This window comes from Procambarus clarkii, chromosome 72 (assembly GCF_040958095.1).
Source record: "Procambarus clarkii isolate CNS0578487 chromosome 72, FALCON_Pclarkii_2.0, whole genome shotgun sequence".
Taxonomy (NCBI): Eukaryota; Metazoa; Arthropoda; class Malacostraca; order Decapoda; family Cambaridae; genus Procambarus; species Procambarus clarkii.
The window spans coordinates 10202870-10225283 of record NC_091221.1 but is presented as its reverse complement, the minus strand read 5'-3'; the positions used below and the strand labels follow the sequence as shown (position 1 = coordinate 10225283).

General features: G+C 36.2%; 1 protein-coding gene across 4 annotated transcripts in view; it reads right to left on the bottom strand.

Moving 5' to 3' along the window:
- The window catches only part of Top2 (topoisomerase 2), a 36389-nt gene that overhangs the window by 7477 nt on the left and 6498 nt on the right, over positions 1–22414 (bottom strand). For 2 of the 4 annotated variants that reach the window (XM_045767553.2, XM_045767552.2), the window contains exons 5-23: positions 22200–22412; positions 21224–21397; positions 20028–20129; positions 19088–19331; positions 18537–18689; positions 17822–17991; positions 15765–15975; positions 14455–14564; positions 13769–13999; positions 11741–11988; positions 10844–11075; positions 9919–10118; positions 8801–8936; positions 7258–7410; positions 6559–6705; positions 3975–4190; positions 3720–3800; positions 2231–2248; positions 820–936 (exon numbers count right to left, since the gene is read on the bottom strand). In XM_045767553.2, the coding sequence (XP_045623509.1) occupies positions 820–936; positions 2231–2248; positions 3720–3800; positions 3975–4190; positions 6559–6705; positions 7258–7410; positions 8801–8936; positions 9919–10118; positions 10844–11075; positions 11741–11988; positions 13769–13999; positions 14455–14564; positions 15765–15975; positions 17822–17991; positions 18537–18689; positions 19088–19331; positions 20028–20129; positions 21224–21397; positions 22200–22412 (3156 nt within the window). The remainder of the gene's footprint in view (positions 1–819; positions 937–2230; positions 2249–3719; positions 3801–3974; positions 4191–6558; positions 6706–7257; positions 7411–8800; positions 8937–9918; positions 10119–10843; positions 11076–11740; positions 11989–13768; positions 14000–14454; positions 14565–15764; positions 15976–17821; positions 17992–18536; positions 18690–19087; positions 19332–20027; positions 20130–21223; positions 21398–22199; positions 22413–22414) is intronic. The other 2 variants (XM_069312482.1, XM_045767554.2) reach the window with 1 other exon arrangement.

Genomic DNA, 22414 nt, shown 5'->3' with positions numbered 1-22414 from the left:
ATCGTAAGTACTTGCGTAACTGCTTTGTGAATCTAGTCCCTGGACTCTTAGTGGTTTTCTTTACAGATGATAAATGAGGAACAATAACAAAACAAAATTACTTTAAGCTTGTATATGATCCAACAGTGTTGAGGATCAATGGACTACTTGCAGATTTTTTTTTAAACACAGAGACTACATAGGCTGAAACATCCCTAGAAAGACCCTGTTCAAGTACAATCACTGTCAATCAAAATTAATTAAGGCATCAATTAGGTTCCAGGGAAGGTGGTCTAACTGGATGTAAACAAAGCAGCCACAGATTTGAGAAAAGATGTACAGGTTCGTAAGTAGATGCGCAAATGCTTCTTAAATCCTGGCCTAGATGCTCAGGGCTAATCTCACCCAACTTTCCAACATGAAACAGGGAAAGTATTGGCGTACCATAGGCCAGTTAAGGTCAGCCATAGTGCCACTTTTTAAATTATCAGCATCTATAACAATTCCTCTGCAATTTTCATGAAATCTTAAACCAATGACGTATTTTCCACAGAGATTTGGTGGTTATTCCCACCATTTACCCACATATTTTTATTCTTTACTAGAAAATTATTTTGAATTCATTCAGGTTACAGTTTTACTTTCTCAGAGAGACAAAGAGATAATAGTGGAGAGGGGAAGGAGGAAGGGAAGAAGAGGAAGGAGAAATGTGGAGATGGAGAAGATTGGGAGATAGAGCAGAGAGAGAGAGGCCGAGGGAGACCCGGGCACTGCCGGGTACCCCCACGTAGTATTACACATGTTAAACAGATTACTTGCAAATTTGTTCTATGACATTACCTTTCTTCCTCCTCTCTCCTTAGCAGCAGCTGCCTTCTCCAGCTTCTTCTTTATTTCTGCATCAACCTGTGGCACTACTCTCTCTCCAAACGCCGAGGGCACGGTCTCCACTTGAATCTGAGTAGATGAACATTCACCACTATCAATACAAGGCAAAACACATACAATCTTAAACACTACAGTCACTCTGATGATCCGGCACTGCCACTTCTGCACACAGTCATTACTTTATTTATTTATTAGTGTGCTCAACTTGTCACCCAATTCTCAGTTTCACTTTTTTCCATATACTTCATATCCCCCAATTGCTCTTATATTATACTTGTATTATATTTTATTTGATATCTCATCACATTTTACATTTGTAGCCTTTTTTGTATAATAATATTAGGCATTTTAATCAGTTAATAAGCACATCTTATTTCTACCTCTCTAACATTACTACATGTGACTGCTTAAGTGTTTATTGAACCATAAATTTTTGTTTGTTGTAAATCATATTTATAATTGACAAGAAATTATATTTGTGTTAAAACTACAATTTAGTAGAAAGAGGGTTTATCAACTTATGCTGAAAATTTCAGCAATAAAACTAATTCTTCATATAATTTTACGTTAATTTCTCTACAGTAAAACAAAAAACATTAACACATGTTCTATAAAATAATAAGAGAGCCTATGTATATGACCATTTATCATATCTGTTGACATAAATCGGTAATCATGAAAATTCCTATCTTTGCTACACCTAAGATGAGCTTATCAATGTTACTCGACTCTTAAAACATTTAAAATATCAATATATACAAACAGCAAATAAAATACCACTAAAACATCAAGCTATTTCTACTTCTAAAGACTAATTGAAATAAGTTTATTGAGGTAAAATACACACAAAGGGATGAGGTAGCTCAAGCTATTCTCACCCCGTTCATAGCTTGAGCTACCTCATCCCTTTGTGTGTATTTTACCTCAATAATTTTTATACTAAATACTATAGTTTATACTAAAGAGTATAAACAAACATTCTGCTTCTAAATTATGAACTTGAGAAACATTGCATACTTTCTTTAACACTTTCTCTGTTCCTATATAGGAGAGTCACTTCTCAAGGAAGACAAAACTACTTCTCCACAACAAGTTTGTAAAGCAACAGAACGTGGATAAACAGCCTCTACATTTATTATGAAAAGAAAGATAACACTGAACAAAATCTATTTGTACCCTCTTTTCCAGGTATAGAAATAACAATTTAACACTAATTAGTTCAAAGCATTTTTTACATGCAAACTCTACACTGCTAGGTACAACTATGTTGAATAAAACTGATCAATACATTACTCTACTCCTAAGTCATTCTCACTGAAAACAAATGCAGAGCCATGCAAGTCATGAGGAGAGATTATCTTACCGACTCAACACCACCTCTCTTCGTGGCAGTAACAAAAGAAATATGGATGAGAATTTACCTAACTAGAGATCAATGAACACTGTCAATATCCCTATAAATACACAAATTAACAGCACAAATCATAACATCTAAATAGTAACAATAATTTCTTTTGCATTACCAAACCAACAATATTTTTACATTGAACTTACTGTCAAGGTCTAGCACCTAATGACAACTTGAAAAATATACCAGTAGTTCAATAACATGAGAACTATCAAGATTTAGGCAGCCCCAGGTTGACAGATGCCACAATGCAAACCAGGATGGACAAAAGACAAAGTGCAATGACAAGCAGGCATGTAAGGAGTCCAGGAGGTACAAGAGCACTGGAAATGTAAGGAGTCCAGGAGGTACACGAGCACTGGAAATGTAAGGAGTCCAGGAGGTACACGCGCACTGGAAATGTAAGGAGTCCAGGAGGTACACGAGCACTGGAAATGTAACAAGTGTAGCATGGTGCAAAGAATATTGTAGTGCAGGCAATGAGTCACAATAACGTGGCTAAAGTATGTTGACCAGACCACACACTAGAAGGTGAAGGGACGACGACGTTTTGGTCCGTCCTGGACCATTCTCAAGTCTATTGTGATCGACATGAGAATGGTCCAGGACGGACCGAAACGTCGTCGTCCCTTCACCTTCTAGTGTGTGGTCTGGTCAATATTGTGGTGTAATAAGATGTATTGTCATTGCATTGAATGTAATGACAATGAAATGCTCGACTTTGAAATTCAAACTGGTGCATTTATATATATTTCAAGGTATGAGTTCCGAGTTGTATTTTTCACTCGAAGTTGTGAATTGAGGTTTGAAGGTTTTTGAATAATGGATTTGGTAAAGAGAAAGGGAGGTGGAGATGTAAGATGGGATGTGGATAATTAAAAGTTAAAAGAAGGATGGTCAAATTTGGTGGTCCATCCAATATTACTGTAAATTGCTGCCAATACTGATGTGCATTAGATATTCAGTTAGCTGGTCGGTGCTTGTTCCAAATGGCTCAAGAAGAATCCATGTTGGAGCAGTGTAGACCAATGCTGGTGGCCTTCTCAAAGGGGTAGCCAATGCTGGTGGCCATCTTCAAGGTAAGGTAACCACCATACTATCACTGGGCCTCATCATGAAAGGACTGCCAAGGAAGTCTTACAACCATCAAACTTGCCTATGGCCCCTGAGGAGTCGTTAGGTACAGACAACAACTGGCACAGGTTCAGGAAAGGTCAATTTTTCTGCACAAAATCATTACAGAATTCTATAACCCGGCAAAAAATCAATCAAGACAGAAAGGGGTTCAGACTGCATGTCTGAAGAGTGACAGTACCATAAGACACTCATGGTACTGTCACTCAATAATCAAAGAGTGACAATACCACGAGACACTTGATGAATAAGTTATAGAAGTAGGTAGGAATGAATGAATATATGGCTCCAAAAAATAATTATTACTTACTTTTTTACCCTTTTTGGTGGCTGTAGAACCTTTCTTTGTTGACTTCTCATCTTCAACTTCCAATTTCTCAACACTATCCAACTGAGAATAAAAAATTCACATAAGACTAATTATAAAACTGTAACACACACACTTGCCCAAATAGCAGCTACCCTAACATTTATCTTGTAAGTTTGAGGATAAAAGGTTCAAATTGTGAAAGATTGGTTATATGTAACATAATAACATGAATGGATTTCTTTTAATGCTGCTTACTTCTTCCATAAACTTGTCAAGATCGGCATTCCATAAATCATCTGGAGACTTGTTCTTCAATACTGTCACCTCTTGCGTTTTCTCGTCTCTCTTCTTCAAAAGTTCATCTTTCTTCTCTTTTGTGAGGTTCCACATAGCCATTCCCAGCAAATATTCGTAGTCAGGACCAGTAGTGGTTTCTTCCTCCTCATCATCAGAAGTTTCCTTATCTTCTTCCTGAATTTAATACATGTGATTAGTGGTTTTATAACAAATATACAGGCCTACTATGCAAACATTGTAACCACATCCTCTGAAATATTGGGTATAAATAAAGTAATTTTAATTATTATCTAGATTATAATTCTTTTACTTCAATATACAGTACCTGGTTATCGCCGCTAATGCTTCAAAAGTTAGATACACTATACACAGTATCTATCTATCTATCATCTTCCAAATCAATACTGTATAAACATATATAATTAAAATGAGAAAGATTGAACTGGGTCAGCATTCATCGAGATACACACACTTACTGGTGTACTAAGCTCAGGATACAATGATTACAAGGCTGGTATAATCAGTACAGGCAGGCACAAGCACAGGTGTAATGAGTATAGATTGCCATAATCAGTACAGGTTCATGTAATGAGTGCAGACTGGTGGTGTCCAAGGGCAGAAAATGTGCGTCTTGCAGTGACTGTACACGTGCTGCACTTACCTCTGTCTATGGGAGGAGAGGTCTAGATATACGGTGCAGTATCGCCTCATTTTGTAGCAATTGTATGTTACGATAGTGGTATGTTAGAAGCCTCGAACGATTCGGCACATTAGCATTAGATACATAGTCCACATTAAAATGACGAGTGTCGTTCGGAGGGTCCAGTTGTTAAATGGTTTCTCGGGACGCACTTTTTTGGTGCTGGGCTCGGACGTCCACCTCCAAGGGGGCTCGTGCAGCCCAAGCTCTCCTTCAGGAGGCTGGGGTTGTTCTTGCCCTTGCTGGGGTGGTTGTTCTTTGGCCCTGGCCATGCGGTCTCCGGATTTGGAGTCCCTGTGCCTTCTTTTACCAACTTCAAGGTAACCTCCGGAGCTGGAGCCCCTAGGGCAGTTCGGTATTACCTTCAACTTCTTTCTGTTAGTACCTGCGACGGCGCTGAAAACATTTGTATTGGCGTTTGCCTTTCCACTAGAGACTTTCGGTGCCGTGGAGATGGAGGACCTGCTGCATGGGTGACAGCTTCTCCCCCGTATCAACCTACCCTGGCTTTGCGCCCTGGAGAGGCCATTACAGACCAACAACCAGAGCACAACTCCATAGTCTCCTGAGACTAATGGATGCCTACTACTCCTAGTAGAAGCCTAGGTTGTGGTGGTCAGATGTACTGAAATGTGATCATTGCACATGGGTATGTTGTGGTTCTAAGGGTGGGGTGACGATTTTTTGCTTCACTCTAGAATTCAAGAATCACAGGCGAGTCCCCACGTTGCTTTCTGCATTTTTGTGGCACCTTTGAGTTTCTTGTCTTTTCCCTACTGTATGTGTTGGATTCAACATCAAACATTTTAGCAAAGTCATTCTCCTCTTGAGTCAGTGTTGTTTGATTATGCTTTATATATAGTCCATTTTTTATTTTCAGTTTTCACAATAGTGCATAAACGGGAATGTTTCTTCAATAAAAATCATGTTGACTTCTGTGGCCCATTGAAAGACCTGATTTACATCAATTTGTAGATGAGATGTTTCCACTGCAAATGATAACTTAATACTGCAGTTTGTGTCCTTGGCAATGTCAGATACGAGAGTAATTGGGAAAGCACAGTATCGTGGGGAACTGTGCTTTCATGGTAGATGATGGTTCAGACTACGTAAAAATGTACCTAATGTGTTCATGGTTCAGTTTTAACTTTAATTACCCTTTGGGTTCTTTTTGTCAGGAAATTAAAGATCCGTCGTTCCACTTTGCCAGCTCTTTCTTTCGTGCGCATTTTGTGTGCAATTACACCATGGTCACAACTCTCAAATGCTATCGCAAAGTCTATATACTACATTGTATATTCTTTATCTTCCATAGCATTTAAGGCAAAGTCATAATGGTCTAGCAATAATGAAAGGCAAGTTTCACTATGAAAATCAATTTTCAAATTATGAAAAATATTAAATAAGATTTTACGAGATTCTTATCATTTTAGTTCAATCACTTCTATTCCCCTACCATGCTTAGTTCTGTGTTTGGCTTTCATCTCTAAACAATCATTAAACAGAAGACTGTCATAACATGAGGAACTATCAACCCAAACATGTTACTTCAAAATAATAAATGTGAGACCAAATTTTGGTATTTTCCTTCATTTACCTTAATGTTTTCCCTGAATCCTAAACAAACAAACAAAAAAAGTAAAATTATGGTGTGACTACTCAAATTTCACAAAATTATATCAACATTTTTTTTAATTCTATATATCCAAATGTATAAACTGATAATATATTTTAATATTTTTAAAAATAATTTTGAAACAACTTGGAAAACATTTTACAATTACTTATTACCCAGTAATTATTAAAATAAAAAATTAAATCTACACAAATCTTGACACTTACCATAGCAGCCTCTCGATCTTGGACTTTCTTCCATGCCTTTACGGGATCAGAGTCATAGCCCTTCCGCTGGAGTTCAGCAATCATGTCCAACTTCTTCTTGTTTTCAATAACTAGACGACCATCACACTTTTCCATAATAAATCGTGCCTAATGAAAGAAGAATCACCAATTAAAACTAACAGAACAAACAGTGTGCATGTTCTTGCTGACCTGTCTTGTGGGAAGGTAGAACAGCAAGTACAGTATAACATACAGTACAATGTTGACCAGACCACACACTAGAAGGTGAAGGGACGACGACGTTTGGGTCCGTCCTGGACCATTCTCAAGTCGATTGTGATGAGGAAGTAGAGACAGGCAATAAATAGGCACGAGAGAGAAGAGGAGCAAAGTAAGGTGTAGTAGTTTTGTTTTGCTCCTCTTCTCTCTCGTGCCTATTTATTGCCTGTCTCTACTTTCTCATCACAATCGACTTGAGAATGGTCCAGGACGGACCGAAACGTCGTCGTCCCTTAACATTCTAGTGTGGTCTGGTCAACATACTTTAGCCACGTTATTATGACTCATCGCCTGCATACAGTACAATACTTGGTAGCACAACACATTTTGAAGACATGATGGAATTTTTTAGACAATGCAAGTAACCTTTCTTTGCCACTAAGACATGTAACAATTAAGTTTGAAACCCAAGGAACTCACCTGATTGGTTAATTTGGCTGCTTCAGCTTCAAGCATACCTAATAGGTAAGCCTTTCTCTTGACGTAATACTTTAGACGCAACTCAAAGAATTCTTGCATTATTTGGTCAACATTATCGTATCTTCGCAAGACACCGTTATGATCAAAGAGCACCTGAAAGTGAAAATGTAATTGCTGATAAATATCTTGATTAATTCTCCAGATTAAGGGGAAAAATTTAAAAAGTAATAAAAACAGTGAAAATGTTTGTACAGTACTGTATAGAAGAGCCATTCAACTGTTACCTCTCCAATTATGTCGAAGTTGGACTTGGGTCAGATTGCTACTACAGTATTATTTTTCTAACACTTCTTTGTCTACCTTGTCACTCAATTTATACATATTGGCCATTTGCCCTCTGATAATTCTTTATTCTTATAGTTGCTAGGTTAAAGATTCTTTATATTTAGGGAGTTTAGTTACATTTTATTCTGGCAGTAACCTTCCTTAATACATCTTTAATTTTTCAGATTTCTTATTTTACCTATAATTTACATGTAGTCAAGTTTAAATTTTTCAAATTACAAAACTTTCAAATTTCAAAATTTGAAAGTCCATTTCAATGTTTTTTTTTTTTTGAGGCACTGATTTGGGTTTGCATTTTCTAGCAATTCTTCCCAGCTTATTTATGAGAGGGTTTGATTTATTAGTTGCAAGTTTAATCTCTTTATAATTACAATTATATATGCTGAATTCTCCTCCCTTTAGGATTTATTGCCCGTGCTCGTCTGAACTTCAATTAGGTTGTAATCTGAGTAACGGGTAGAGTATTTACAGGTATAATCATTTTTGTTTCCTAACCAATTTATCATTATTTGTGAAAATAAGGTCAGTGTTTTTTCTAGTTGGTTCTACCATTTCCTGGCTTAAAGCAGATCTATCGTTCATCATAGAAGGTCCTTTGTGTGTGACTTCATTTAGACTACTTGCTACGATTCTCTCAGATTCAATTACATTTGTCACATCCTTCCATGCAATGTACTGTAGGTTGGAGGCCCCAAGCAAGATAATGTTTATGGCTGGCCAGTTTATTGTTCTCTATAAAACTGAACCATGCCTTTCTAAAATCTGTTATGGGTGCTCATTATCCACTAACTTGTGTCCTTATAGCACCCCTACATGCATGTGGTCCCAACCTTGTAATCTGATCAATGCTAATTTATGTTACTGTCAACTTCACAAGTTCATAAATATATATATATTGAAAGATGTACCACCTCTGGTGCAACTGTAGGTATGCCCCTGTTACCTAGCAGTAAAATAGGTACCTGGGTGTCAGTCAGCTGTCACGGGCTGCTTCCTGGACTAAAGTGTAGTGTCCAGGTGTTTTTAGTGTCCCCACGACTGGGCCGTGGGGACACTAAAAAGCCCCGAAATCATCTCAAGATAACCCATAGCCTCGGAGAAGAGAATATGGAGTATTCAGAGAAATTATAATATATTGATCTTCAGTACCATGGTGCCCTAACCTAACCTAACCTGCCCTAACCTAACCTACACTTACCATGGAACTTGTGCTGAGAGTGGTCTGCAGCTTGAAAGCTTTATGAAATCCTTCTTCTGCTACTTTGCGGTATTTATCATCTGACATGCTTACTGTAAAGCGAACTGTTGTATCTGTATGGTACTCCTTGTAATCACTGAAATAAACAAATATCTATTAAAGTCACAATCCTAAGTATATATGAGGATAATATAAAAGAGACTGGATGATTGGATTGAAATTTTGGAGCTAGCGCTGCAACTGTGAACTCGTTCACCAGTGTGTATAAACAACTGTCGTTACAGTTGGTTTAGGATATTCACGAACACTCAATTGATCCATCGACAGCTTGTTTGCATGTTAAGATTTACTATAAAATAGGCTACCTACAAAGAAACATCCCTTGAATCTAAGGAGTGTAGTACAATAAAAAATAAAATTATTTACCTCTGGTAATAACGAATAACCATTCTATTTAGTATTCTATTTAGAAACTCCGATTGAAAAGGTAATCTAAAGCAAACTGAAAAGAGAAACACAGATATACAAGGTAAGGTCTATCACCTGTTAATATAAAACAAAAAACATTTACTATTATCCCCAGCAAACCTTGCCTCAAGATTCTGTTAACTAGACTACTCCCTCAAGCATGAATAACTTATGTGTGGGGAAATTACCCACATATACACTCGCCCCACAACAACGAGTGGGTACAGGTGACAAGGCATAAGGTGACAGGAAATATGTCCCACTATTTCTGTCCCGCTTGGAATTTGAACCCAGAATTCTAGATTGTGAATCGAGAACGAACTCAAGCATGAATACCAGGACCCTTCTTTGATACCATCCCGCTCGGCTCAGATGTTTCCCTTTACTCTATGCAGTAAACGTCCTGGAATCACTTCCCTGCCATTAATGTAATTACATCCTCCCTATCCTCAGTTTCATAATCTGCTGTTTTACTATTCTCTATATTTTACTATATTACTATGTTTGTATTGTACTATCTTCAAAACAATGGCAGGTATCCACAATATAGACCCTATACTCAGGAACTAGACCCTGTACAAAAGAACTAAGTTAGACCAAAGATGCAATAACATAAGATCTTCAGCTTTTAATTTGACATAACTTCTCACCTTATCACAGCTGGACTCTTCTCTGTCCCTGCTAGGAGAGTCTCCATGACAGTTTCCTTGTATGATTGTGTCCATACTCTGATTGGAAGTTCAGTAATTTCTACCTTATTCTGACCAATATTTGCAATCTCACCATGGATAATGTATCTTTGATGATCCAGTTCATCTATAGTGCCTCTGTAATTCTTGAACCATGGTATCTGAGAAAAAATATAAACATCTTAGCGCAGCTAACAAAGGAACTTAAAGCCAATACAAAAACAATGTCCAATACTTTTGTGCCCCCATCAGGCGGGCCACCACACACCCCAAGGTAGCTTGAGCGATGTTTATACTCATTTTAGCTTTCTTACCTCAATTTTCGTGCTACATCATTCAATTTGGTATCAAAATGATCACAATAGAATGCTCTGAAGAAATATTTAGATATATAAAAACAAATATAAGAACAACGTCACCAATACCCCTAAGATAAAGTAGAGTGGCCGCCTCACACCTAATAGTCCAGGTGTTGAAACATTGTCACTAGAAGAACTGTTGTCATCCTCGTGTTCATCACTAGCATGTATCTTCTTGTCATTTTTGTGAGGCTATTTATACTAGTGACCAAATGACTACCTTGTGGAACTGGAGGACTGCAAATTTCTTGGTATCAGTTGTGCAGCACTTGTATAACACAAAAGCATTCTGTAGAGCCATGTATAACCAACCACAGAGAATGCAAAGACGTCGGTGTGCATTTTAAAACAAACCGCTTAATAATTGGACAAAAAATGGAATTTTTACAAATTTTAATTTGGATGGCATCGCCGTTCTCCGGATAACTAAGTGTACTGATTTTAGGATGTCAATACCATTATTAGGAAGATATAGTGTTAAATTAATAGGGATAACAAATAATAGAAAAGGAGCTTCGGATGCTTACCATTTTGGAAGGAGTTTCACCACGAATCATTTTCTTAAGGTTTTCCACAATTTCTCGTGGGTTGTAATTCGGAATCTTGGTGCTCCAGCCAGTGCCAATACCATCTGCACCATTGACCAACACCATTGGAAGGATAGGCAAGTACCACTCGGGTTCAATTCGCTGACTGTCATCATAGTTATTCTTCAACAGTGGATCGTCATGTGGATGAAAGATGAGTCTTGCAAGAGGGCTGAAAGAAACAGTTTATTTAACAGAATGAGTAGGAACAAGTTAGAGAGGCATGAAAAGAGGGAAAGAGGGGATGAGAGGGCTATCAGGTGAAAGGGAAAGGGACATTAATGAGAATAAGAGAGGATATTAAGAAGAAATGAGGGAATGAGGACAGAGGAAGTGAAAAGAAAGAGGTAGTGGGTAAAGGGGGGATTAGCTTCGAGGAGCATGCTGTCATTGGGATCTGTTATTTGCACTTCAGCTAAAAAGTCTTATGAAAAGGTTCAGAATGAGGCCTATATATATGCAACAAAAAAGTGCAAATCGTGTGATATTCACATGCAAAAATCCAAAGATATTAAGAATGAAAAGAGAGAGATATTAAGACAAGATAAGCGAGCTATTCTCCAAGATGTGACATGACTAATAACAGGTAATCTGATGCTAACTTAAAATGCAGAAATATAAAGGAACATTTAAAATGTATCCTCAATATTTGTCCGACATATTTGATGTCATATTGACAAATGTGACACTTGCCACTGCCTTTTTTGGGGATGGCACATTTGTCAGATGGTCACCTAATCTTCACGTTATGAATCAATTAATAAACCTGCTTTCAATTTCATCCATATCAAAAAATCATGACATAACTTTCAAACACTTCTCACTACAATATCTTACCTTAATTTAGTGAAGATGTAACGGGGACTAGCAGAATCTTTACCACCTTGTAATCTGGTACCAAACTGACCAATGGGCTGCAGAAGATTGATGTTATTTGAACCCACAAAGTTTTGTGCCAAATTTATAATTGTTGACATGAGCGAAGCTTCACCGTGATGGTACGCAGAATGTTCCGCAACTGAACCCGCAAGCTGAGCCACCTTCACTTCCCTTTTGTCATTTCGTTTTATGCATGTGTACATCACCTGTTAGAAAACCAAATACTACTCTTTACTATCGATACCTTTGCCTGAGAGTATAAAAGCATCTTCAATCATCTCTGGTGCCTGATCACAAGCAAAATATCGAATATACTATAAACAGCAATTTGTACAGCCACTTTATACATTTATCATTATTTATTGAAAATATTGCAGTAAATTAAATTTTTGCCAGTCTAAAATAGAAAAGAATGTATATTATTAATTTACCATTTACACAAATAATATTTACAAAATTAAGGTGATCACACAATCATGATAAAAATTGTGGAACCCGTTATAAAACTTATATAATAGTTATAATACAATTTTAATGACTAGTTTAAATACAAATGAACCATAGGACATTTAACTTTGCTAATAATAAAATGGTAAACAATATACATATGATGCCTTTTGTAAAAAAAAAAAAAAAAAAATCAGACTGGCAAAAATGCAAAAATATTCAAAACAGTGGATAAAAACCCACACCTGTCTATCGTTTTATCCCATGTTACTATGTCTGTGAGTAGACATTGCCATTATTTATTGAAAACGGTCAAAACTTGTTGTCGGCCAACACACAAAAGTGTTAGTAAATAGATAAAAAGCATATTGGAAAATGTCCCTCCTGAACATGATCAAATTCCAGCCTGACTAAAGTGACCAATCCGGCCAGGCCATTGTTAAAAGAAAACTGTAGAATTTGTAGTCCTGACAACATAGGACTTAGTCACCCATCACCAATGAGATTTGAGGGGGACAATGTGCATTTCAATTTATACTTAAATTTCTCAAAGAATTTTTGGATGCTTAATAGAATGAAAAAAGGCCACCAGCTTGTTATGAATGAATATAGTTGACCAGACCACACACTAGAAGGTGAAGGGACGACGACGTTTTGTCCCTTCGTCAATCGACTTGAGAATGCTCCAGGATGGATCGAAACGTCGTCGTCCCTTCACCTTCTAGTGTGTGGTCTGGTCAACTTACTTTAGCCACGATACTGTGACTCATTGCCTGCATATGAATGAATATAAATGTGAGAGTAATGCTGAAGTGCAAGTGTCAAGTTATAGGAGGAACTACAGAAGCAGAAACTAAGACACTTCTGCAAGAAATATGGCCAAAACTTGCACTATTTTGTAAAAAAGCTGAATGGTGTCCCCAATGCAGGTGAAGGTTGTTCTGATTGGACTGGATTTTGGCAATGTCCAGGAGAGACTTTGATAATTGCCGTAAGGAGCAATCAGGTTTAAACTTGGAAAGAATTTCAAAGGGAAAAGATAATGTATTGGGAGTCAATAACCAAAATTTACAATATAGATAAAACTTTAATAATAATGATTATGGCAGATTTAATGGGTTTACATTCAGATTGAATGTAAACCAGTCACTACTTCTAACCCAATATATTGACAAAATGACAAGTAATATTTCTAAACCTTTTGGATTGAAACTTGTATTCGCTTATCTGTACACAAGATAAGTGTGGCATTTATGTACATTTCTACATACCTAATAAATCATATACAACATATACTGTATATACCAGCATTTCTCAACCAGGGTTCTGCAAGACAGTGACAGATAGAACAATTTTAATGATATGGAAATGTAATTAAAGTCATTTTTGTGTTTAATTTTCTCCTTTAATCAGTATCAAGAGGAAAGACAAATCGTCTCCTTTCAGTAGACAATGAAATCCGTGTGGGTTTATCTAAAGGAATAAAGATTTCAAGGGTAGAAAGAGAGTATGTTAAACGAACAAAATATTAGATCATACCTTTCTTTGACCAGGCTTCAGACCATCTACCAATGATGGAATAGAACGTTCGTTGTCCAAATTAGAAAAGAGAACCAACTCTTTGTTGACAAAATCTGTGTATGAAATAACACGAGTATTTTTTTCATATAGGTATATATCTGGTAGTCCTAGTTCTTTGCGACGCTTACATTCTTCCATCCACCCTGTCAACCACTCTTTGCGTTGCTCCACAGCTTTTTTACTAAATGCCTGTAAATGAGAATCCTTAATTAAACCACAAAATGAATATATGCAGGAACATCTGTTATTTATATATATATTAACAATTCCAAAAAGATTCCTTGAGCATGAATACAAATTCAAGCCGACTCTGAGTCTGTGAAGCACATCCAGAACTGTTCTAATGCGACTTTTGCATTGTACAGGGTTTCCATGAATGCATTCCTTATACAAATTGAGGGACTATTGTACTGAATTTAATATACTAAAGTATATTATTAATTTACTAGCAATTATTTAGCAACAAATATATCCAACTACAATGTAATATATAAATGTTATTAGAAAATTAAAACATTAAACACCGTAAATAAAAAGTCCCCCTTATGGTGTGTGTATATTATTCAAACCACATTACTATGACTAGCTAGAAGAATGCATTCATTATTACAGAAAGTCTCTATGTTGTGTACATGTTGCCTTACCATTTGAATGGAATGGTCATCTTGCGTTCCACCATAATTAAAGCGAATTCGATGACGCACCATATCATTGAAGTACTCCTTAGCTTCCTTGGAAGTAGAAGTACCCAAACCTGTAGAAATAAATTACAATCTGATTAACCAAGCACATATACCGGGATTATAATTATAATATTAAACCTTAGTTTGTAATTTTAAAAAAATTTAACTATTTTTTTATAAATTTCCTATTTCTAAATTACAAAAATATTGAATACTTTGAAAAACATATTTTAAAACATACCATATATTTCCTTACATATAAAGAATTTCAAAGCAATAAAATTATGATATTAATATCAATTCCTCAAATTTAAATAGAGAGATGGTCTTTATCTAAGCATTATTTCATCTTTTTAGAAATTCAAGAGAAACCCATAATACAAATAAGTAATCGAAAAAATGTAATAAATGATACCGAGCACAATGGTGCCACACACTCCAAAACTTCTAATTAATGTTGTTTTATATATAATAAGATTTTTTATTTAATTAGATAATTGCCACAGAATTTTCAAATGTTAGTTATTATAGCATTCATAAGTAAAATTTAATTCTCATAAATTTGCATAGTGAAAAACATCAATTGACATGATCCTTTACTTGAGGGTTAAGGGGCTATAGCTGTTAACGTTTAAAAGTTATATCATCCTATCCATAAACATCCTCTAAATACACTGAACACAAGTCAAGTGTCCAAGTTCCTCAAAACATAAGATTATTCTTGAATTGAATAATGTAATGCCTCTTTCTGGACCATGTCTCAGCTGATACAAGACTTTGCACCAGCTGATACAAGACATATCTCTTGGCAAAACCTAAACCAGCTCATTGGAAATACTAACGAGTATGTACAGCTAGACACAAAAGTGACCAGTGTAATAACACAGTCCATCTTGATATTCAGCCTTCTTTATGTCATATTACACTCAACCAGCAAGGGCAACTGCCAGGAAATATTGACATTCTAACGTTTGAATTTGTGTTACGAGGTTGTGAGCATTAGTGTATTTTAATTGGCATACAGGAAACCACTTTTGAATGCAATAAAAGGAATAGATTACAGGTCTATTGTTGATATAAAGCATTACAGTACATTCTTCTATGTTGTATAGTGAATTAGTTATACTGGTGCTCTAAATACAATGTTTATCAATGCCTTAAATTATTATTATTATTATATATACAATTTAAAAGTGAGCTTACAACTCCAATATAATTAAAAACAGAAGATTTATATAGAACCAGAAATTCATAATTAAAAAAAAAAATACCTTTGTAGTACTTTATCTTGTAGCTTGGCCAATTATCTTTAGACTTCTTCCACTCTTCAAATTCAGGTAAGGAGTAGAATGAAACTTCTTCCTTGCCCTTAGTAGCTTTGACAATTGGAGTGATGAATTCTTCCATAAAAGATTGTCTAAGTAGTGTTGGCCAATTATGATGGATAAAGTTGATCAACAGACCCTTAATGTGGGAACCATCCTGGAAAACAAATTTGTTATTATCTATCATTTTTTAACGTCTCATATTTACTCCATTTAAGAAATCTTTCAAAGTGGCATTTACCCCAAACACTCCACTTTTGCAACTTAAGAATAATAAGATGTTTTCCGACAATAAATAAGGTCATGCCATTCTTCCCACATATCCGAACTCATTTTGTCCTAAGCCCCATAGCTTTTGTGTGATTTACCTCATAACTACACACAACTAGATAATCAAGGGAGGTATTCCTGGGTACACTTCACATTAAGAACAGTGGTAAAATGAGTTCTGCAGTTACAATGATTACAGGGTTATGCAATGAGAACAAAGAACCATGTCGAATGCGAGGGACCACGACAAATTCAAGGAACCACGACAAATTCAAGGGACCACGACAAATTCAAGGGACCACGACAAATTCAAGGGACCACGACAAATTCAAGGGACCACGACAAATTCAAGGGACCACGACAAATTCAAGGGACCACGACAAATTCAAGGGACCACGACAAATTCAAGGGACCACGACAAATTCAAGGGACCACGACAAATTCAAGGGACCACGACAAATACAAGGGACCACGACAAATTCAAGGGACCACGACAAATTCAAGGGACCACGACAAATTCAAGGGACCACGACAAATACAAGGGACCACGACAAATTCAAGGGACCACGACAAATTCAAGGGACCACGACAAATACAAGGGACCACGACAAATTCAAGGGACCACGACAAATACAAGGGACCACGACAAATACAAGGGACCACGACAAATACAAGGGACCACGACAAATACAAGGGACCACGACAAATACAAGGGACCACGACAAATACAAGGGACCACGACAAATACAAGGGACCACGACAAATACAAGGGACCACGACAAATACAATCGACCATGACAAATACAAGGGACCACGACAAATACAAGGGACCACGACAAATACAATCGACCATGACAAATACAAGGAACCAAGATGAATACTGTACAAGGAACTATAAAGAATACAAAGATCTATAATGAATATCAGTAACTATAAAAGATGCAAAACACAAATATAATGGGAGATGAAGGAGGCTTCAAAAACTTTGAAATGAAAAGATTAACATACAAACATCTTGTGCAAGGCTAACAACTAGGTATGCCTTTAAATAACCTAAACAAGGAATACTTCAAAATATTATCCATGATGTATCCCAGGTATTCTTAGTATATGCATTTACAGCATGGAACCCAGCCTAGTAGTGTACAAGAAAGAAAATTAAAATATCCTAAGATATGCCATGAGACATACCAGAAATATGAGAGATGACTCAAGAAGACAGTTAATGAGAACCAAATCTAATAATGTACGAAGAGAAGGATCACAGGAGATACGATCACAACACACAGGTTACCGATAAAAATATTTCAATTGGACAGACTTTTCAGGTGAGGGGGCAACAGGAAGGTGTAAACACAGATGACCAAGAACTAGTAGTAGGTAGTTCTTCCTACATTACCATTCATTACATGGTAGGAAAAAACTACCATGAAATGAATGGTAAACAAATGAAATTACCTTGAGCCAGAGGTGGTGGAAACACTCACCATCACTAGCTTTAAAAACAAGTATACAGTAGCGAGAGTTCTAGAGCTTCAGGAGAAATAAATACACCAGGTACAATAGCTGAGCCATAAACACAAATCAAGGCTAATTATCAACACAGTAGATCTGGAAGCATACACACACACACACAAATAAAAAAGAATGAAAGCAGGGTTAAGTTAGCACATTGGGAAGGACTAAAACTATGAGCAATAAGGGATTTCCTTCCATAGATACAAAATACACACCTGATCCTGATCTGTCATGATCATTAACTTGCCGTATCGGAGAGTTTTAACATCGTCCCAAGATTCATATTTCTTCTTGTACTGTAAACCCAGGATCTTGATTATATTATTAATTTCTGCGTTTTCCAAAATTTGTTTGTGCGAGGCTTCTCGGACATTCAGCAATTTACCTGAAATATATACAACAAAATTAAATGTAATACAATACTACCTTTCATGACGGCAAAACAGTAATGAATAAAATATTAACAAGCTAATACTGCACAATATAATAATAATAATTGATTACTAGAGTCTATATATAATAATAATTGATTATTCAATATAATAATAATTGATTACTAGCTGTTGTTTTAAATATTTTCAGGCATGTTTTGCTGCATTTCTTGCTTGGCCTTCTTGTTGAATGGAGAACAACCCCTTACCATTATCATTCTCCCAACAGTCAAAATACTTAGTATATGCTGGTTGGTTACCTACAGAATCTACCTATCCTCAAAACTCCAATGCTCCTGTAGTATCAGTAGGGCCACTACCCTCCCCAAATAGATAACACCTTTATTGTGATATAAAATTGTTGGCTCTGGAACATACCAAAATTTTCAAGCAAGGTCAAAATTCACTGCACAATGGAAAACATGAGATCAAGTACAAAAACTGTTAGATAAGCAAAAGTACAATGCACCAATAACAAACTACCTGAATTGCCACTTGCCTTTAAGAGGAAAGACACCATAGCGATCTCGGCCAACTACCCCAAGGCCTGCTACAGCCAGGGTCTTGGCCGAGTCTCCTTCAGTCAAGATTAGGGTACAATCAGATGAGAACTTTGTTCCTGCATCATTGGCATCTTCCAGTTTGGGAATCCCTGAAAAGTAAAATTCATCTTGAATATCTGTATGTGTAAGTTAAGACTGCTAGTAACCTGGCCACATACATACAGTGCAATTAATTTTTTTTATTGAATACTGTAGTACCAATCTGTCCTCGACTAAAGTCCATTACATTACGCATTCATAAATTTTTACATGCTGTTCATTCAAAATGGGAATTTTCTCAAATATAAATTAATATTATAATATATTAGCATATTGGAAGCCTGTCACCCTGCTGCATGGGTGACTACTTCTCCCCCCATATCAATCTACCCTGGCTTTACACCCTGGAGAGGCCACTCCGGACCGACAACCAGAGCACAACTCCAGAGTTATCTAAGACTGATGGATGCCTACTAGTGGATACAGTATACAGTATATATATACTGACCTTTTAGCTTGGTCTGCTTCTTGCTTGCACATTTGGACTGGAGTTGAGCCTGCTGCTTAAACTTGGCCCAAGCCATCACAGACTCTACAATGCCACATTTGATAACATTATTGATAAACTTTTCAGACAGTGTACACTTGGAACCAAAATTTTTAGCCTGGAGGGTCATGTTTTCCTTTGTCTGCGAGTCAAATGTAGGGTTTACAATGAGACAATTGACAAATACCCACATGTGGTTCTTTATCTGAAATGAAGATTACATAAATAAATAAATGAAATAATGTACAATATATTACCATCCCTCAATACATTCATTACAAAATTCTAATTACAATATATAAAACATCTTGGATGAACAAGCATTACCACATTCCAGCCGCTTTCTAATATAAGCGCAGCAGTCAGACTATGTAGCTTTACATACAAAAGGTAAGGAATGCTATGGAAAATTAAGAGGCAAATTTAGGTGAGGTCAGGTTTGATTATCTTGTTTATTAAACTAAATATACCTGACATTACATACTGGAATACAACAATGTTTTGAAAAAAAAAAAAATCAGGATACTCGGCCAAGTCCGAGCAAATTATTATTCTGTATATACATTCCTCACTTCTTTTTTTATCATTTATCAGTTCATATTTGGGTAAATGATTTCCAAAATTTGGATAAATGATGGGGTTCAGTCTATCAAAGAGATCAGGGTAGTATCAAGATGGGAACAAACTTGGGTTTCATATTACGATTTTGCAATCCCTATTAACAAGAAGGTACGAGAAGGGGCTTAAGGGAGCTCTCAAGTTTCTTGGTTACCTTCCTTTCTAGTTTCAACATATTGTACTTAATGGCCAATCAAGAATAAATTCATCACCAAGATGCACTTTACACAACCTGTAAATAAACCTAATAACCATGCACAAATGGAAAATGCAGTGTACTCACCTGAAATGGCTTTATTTGTACACCACTTTTGTTCTTCTTTTTAAGCGCTTCAGTAAGGTTCTTCACAATCATATCTGTCACATAATCTATATGTCGACCACCCTGTAATGGGAATAATTACTTGGAAATTAAATATTTCAATATAAAAGCATTCTACACTTTTAATCTGATATTCGTAACAATAGCAGAAACTTATGTCTACCCTCTCTTGCACACCTGCCAACCTCAAATACATTTTACAATAAATTATACAATAGTATAAACTTCATTGACTATCATTAATCCTCACAATCACCTGATTTCCCACTTTCATAGGCTCAGGAGGCATCAGCCATAGGTAAAAACATGAAAGGAAAGCACTAATGTATAATAATAAGTTTCGGATATTAAAAACTATTCATCCACACTATTTACTATAGCCATAAACATCCCACCACTCCAGCATTTATCCTCAACAACACCCAACAGATTCATAAGACCAGGTGTGTTGTATGCCCCCATGAAATCCAATACAGTATTGTACAATTTTAGTCAATTTCTTCTTCACAAATGATGCCCACCCTTACATCCCCTTAAAGCAGACGTGTCAAACATGCGGGCTGTGTGTGGACTTTTGCAAGCACACCTGCGTCTCCACAAAGGATACTGTAATTTGGTATATAATATAAAAAATATTCTGCATTAATTTTTATTAAATGACTTCAATTAGTTGTTGTGTGTGGCTCTTATGATAAATGTTATATGGCCCTCGGGGACCCTCAGTTTGACATGCCTGCATTAAAGTATCCTATTCCTCTTTCACGCAAACCCCACTTTCTCTTACACGTACCATGTCCAGCTACATAACTTCTTTCCGGAATTACTACTCCCACCTTCAAATTCACTTCAATACACATTAAGTTTATCGTCAACCATTGATTCAACATGTCCAGTCTCGGTATCATATGCTCTTGTTAATCTGAAATTTATTGATTTCTGCAAAATTTCCATGACACCATTCCATCCTCTAATTTTCACAACACTGAACATGCCTCTCACAATCCATTTCTACTTCCCAAATTAATAGTTTTTACATGTTCAAGCCACATCATCTCTCATCCATACGATTAAGCACAAGCACCACTTAATGCAATTTAATAATATACAACAATTTACATTCTATATATATCCACATGCTGATAGCGTATACAACATACCTTGGTTGTAGCAATGCTGTTTACAAAAGACATCTGCTGGAAGCCTTTGTCAGAGAGTGCAACTGCCACTTCCCATCTCTCATTAACATTTTCATACATAGCTTTAATAGGATTGTCTGCATCATCCACCTTGTCTTTAATATACAAGTCCACATAGTCTTTGAAATTTTTCACCTGTGGGAAATAAGTTTCATTCATTAATATATTTTCATAAATCTGATTCCAACTTTCATGAGGAGGCTAAGCATCAGACAGGAGAAAAATGGGAGAATAACATAATGAAAGAAGTTTAAAAACATTAAAAAATAAGACCTTTTTGCCTTCAGTGGTAAAAAGTTTTGAAAAAGATATGAACCCACATCAATTACCCCACCAATACAGAGCAATGATACACACTTTAAATACATGTTTTATATGGTTCAGACATATACAGACTCTTATAAAAAAATCTTTTAACCTTTTTGAAAGATATCAGAGAACACTCGGCTGTCTAAAGTGTAAAGCATCCCTAGGATATGCGAGAATAGTTTGGTTCAGATATTACGGAGATAAAATAGTTCTTAAATCCTACTACTAAGGAACTATATAGTATAATAATAGCAATCTTCCTAACACCCCCATACACAACTCTCTTAGGTTCAAAGTCAAAATGTTAAGGTACAGTATTCTCTATATATAGCACAAGAGAGAAAAAACTACTGTGGATGACTAATAATGTATAGAACAAAGTACCATGATGCAGGAATCTGAAATAATATTTATTCACAGGGTCATAGTATATAGACACTGGACTTAAATGATTTTACTTGGTCGAGTAAATTGTGTGGACACAGTTCTTTTAATACTATTATTACCTACACAATTAATCAATCTGAAATTGCATTATCTGAACTTGCATAGCAAGGGCTGCCTATAAATTAAAAGCCACTGCAAAATACCAATGTTCAAAGACCTTAAATGCTACAAGAATACTTACCGGAATACGCTTTCCATTCAAAAACACTTTAACTCCTCTGGACGAAGCAGCAATGTCATATGCTCTGCGGGACATGAGGGCAACCATATCGGCAGTTAAAGCTTCCATTTTAAACTTAGCAAGGTCTGGCGAAAATGTAATTTTAGTATAATCTTCTCCAGTAAAATCTTTAATCCTTGGTTCACTAGCCTTGCTCATGTTGTTGCCCCAAGTCT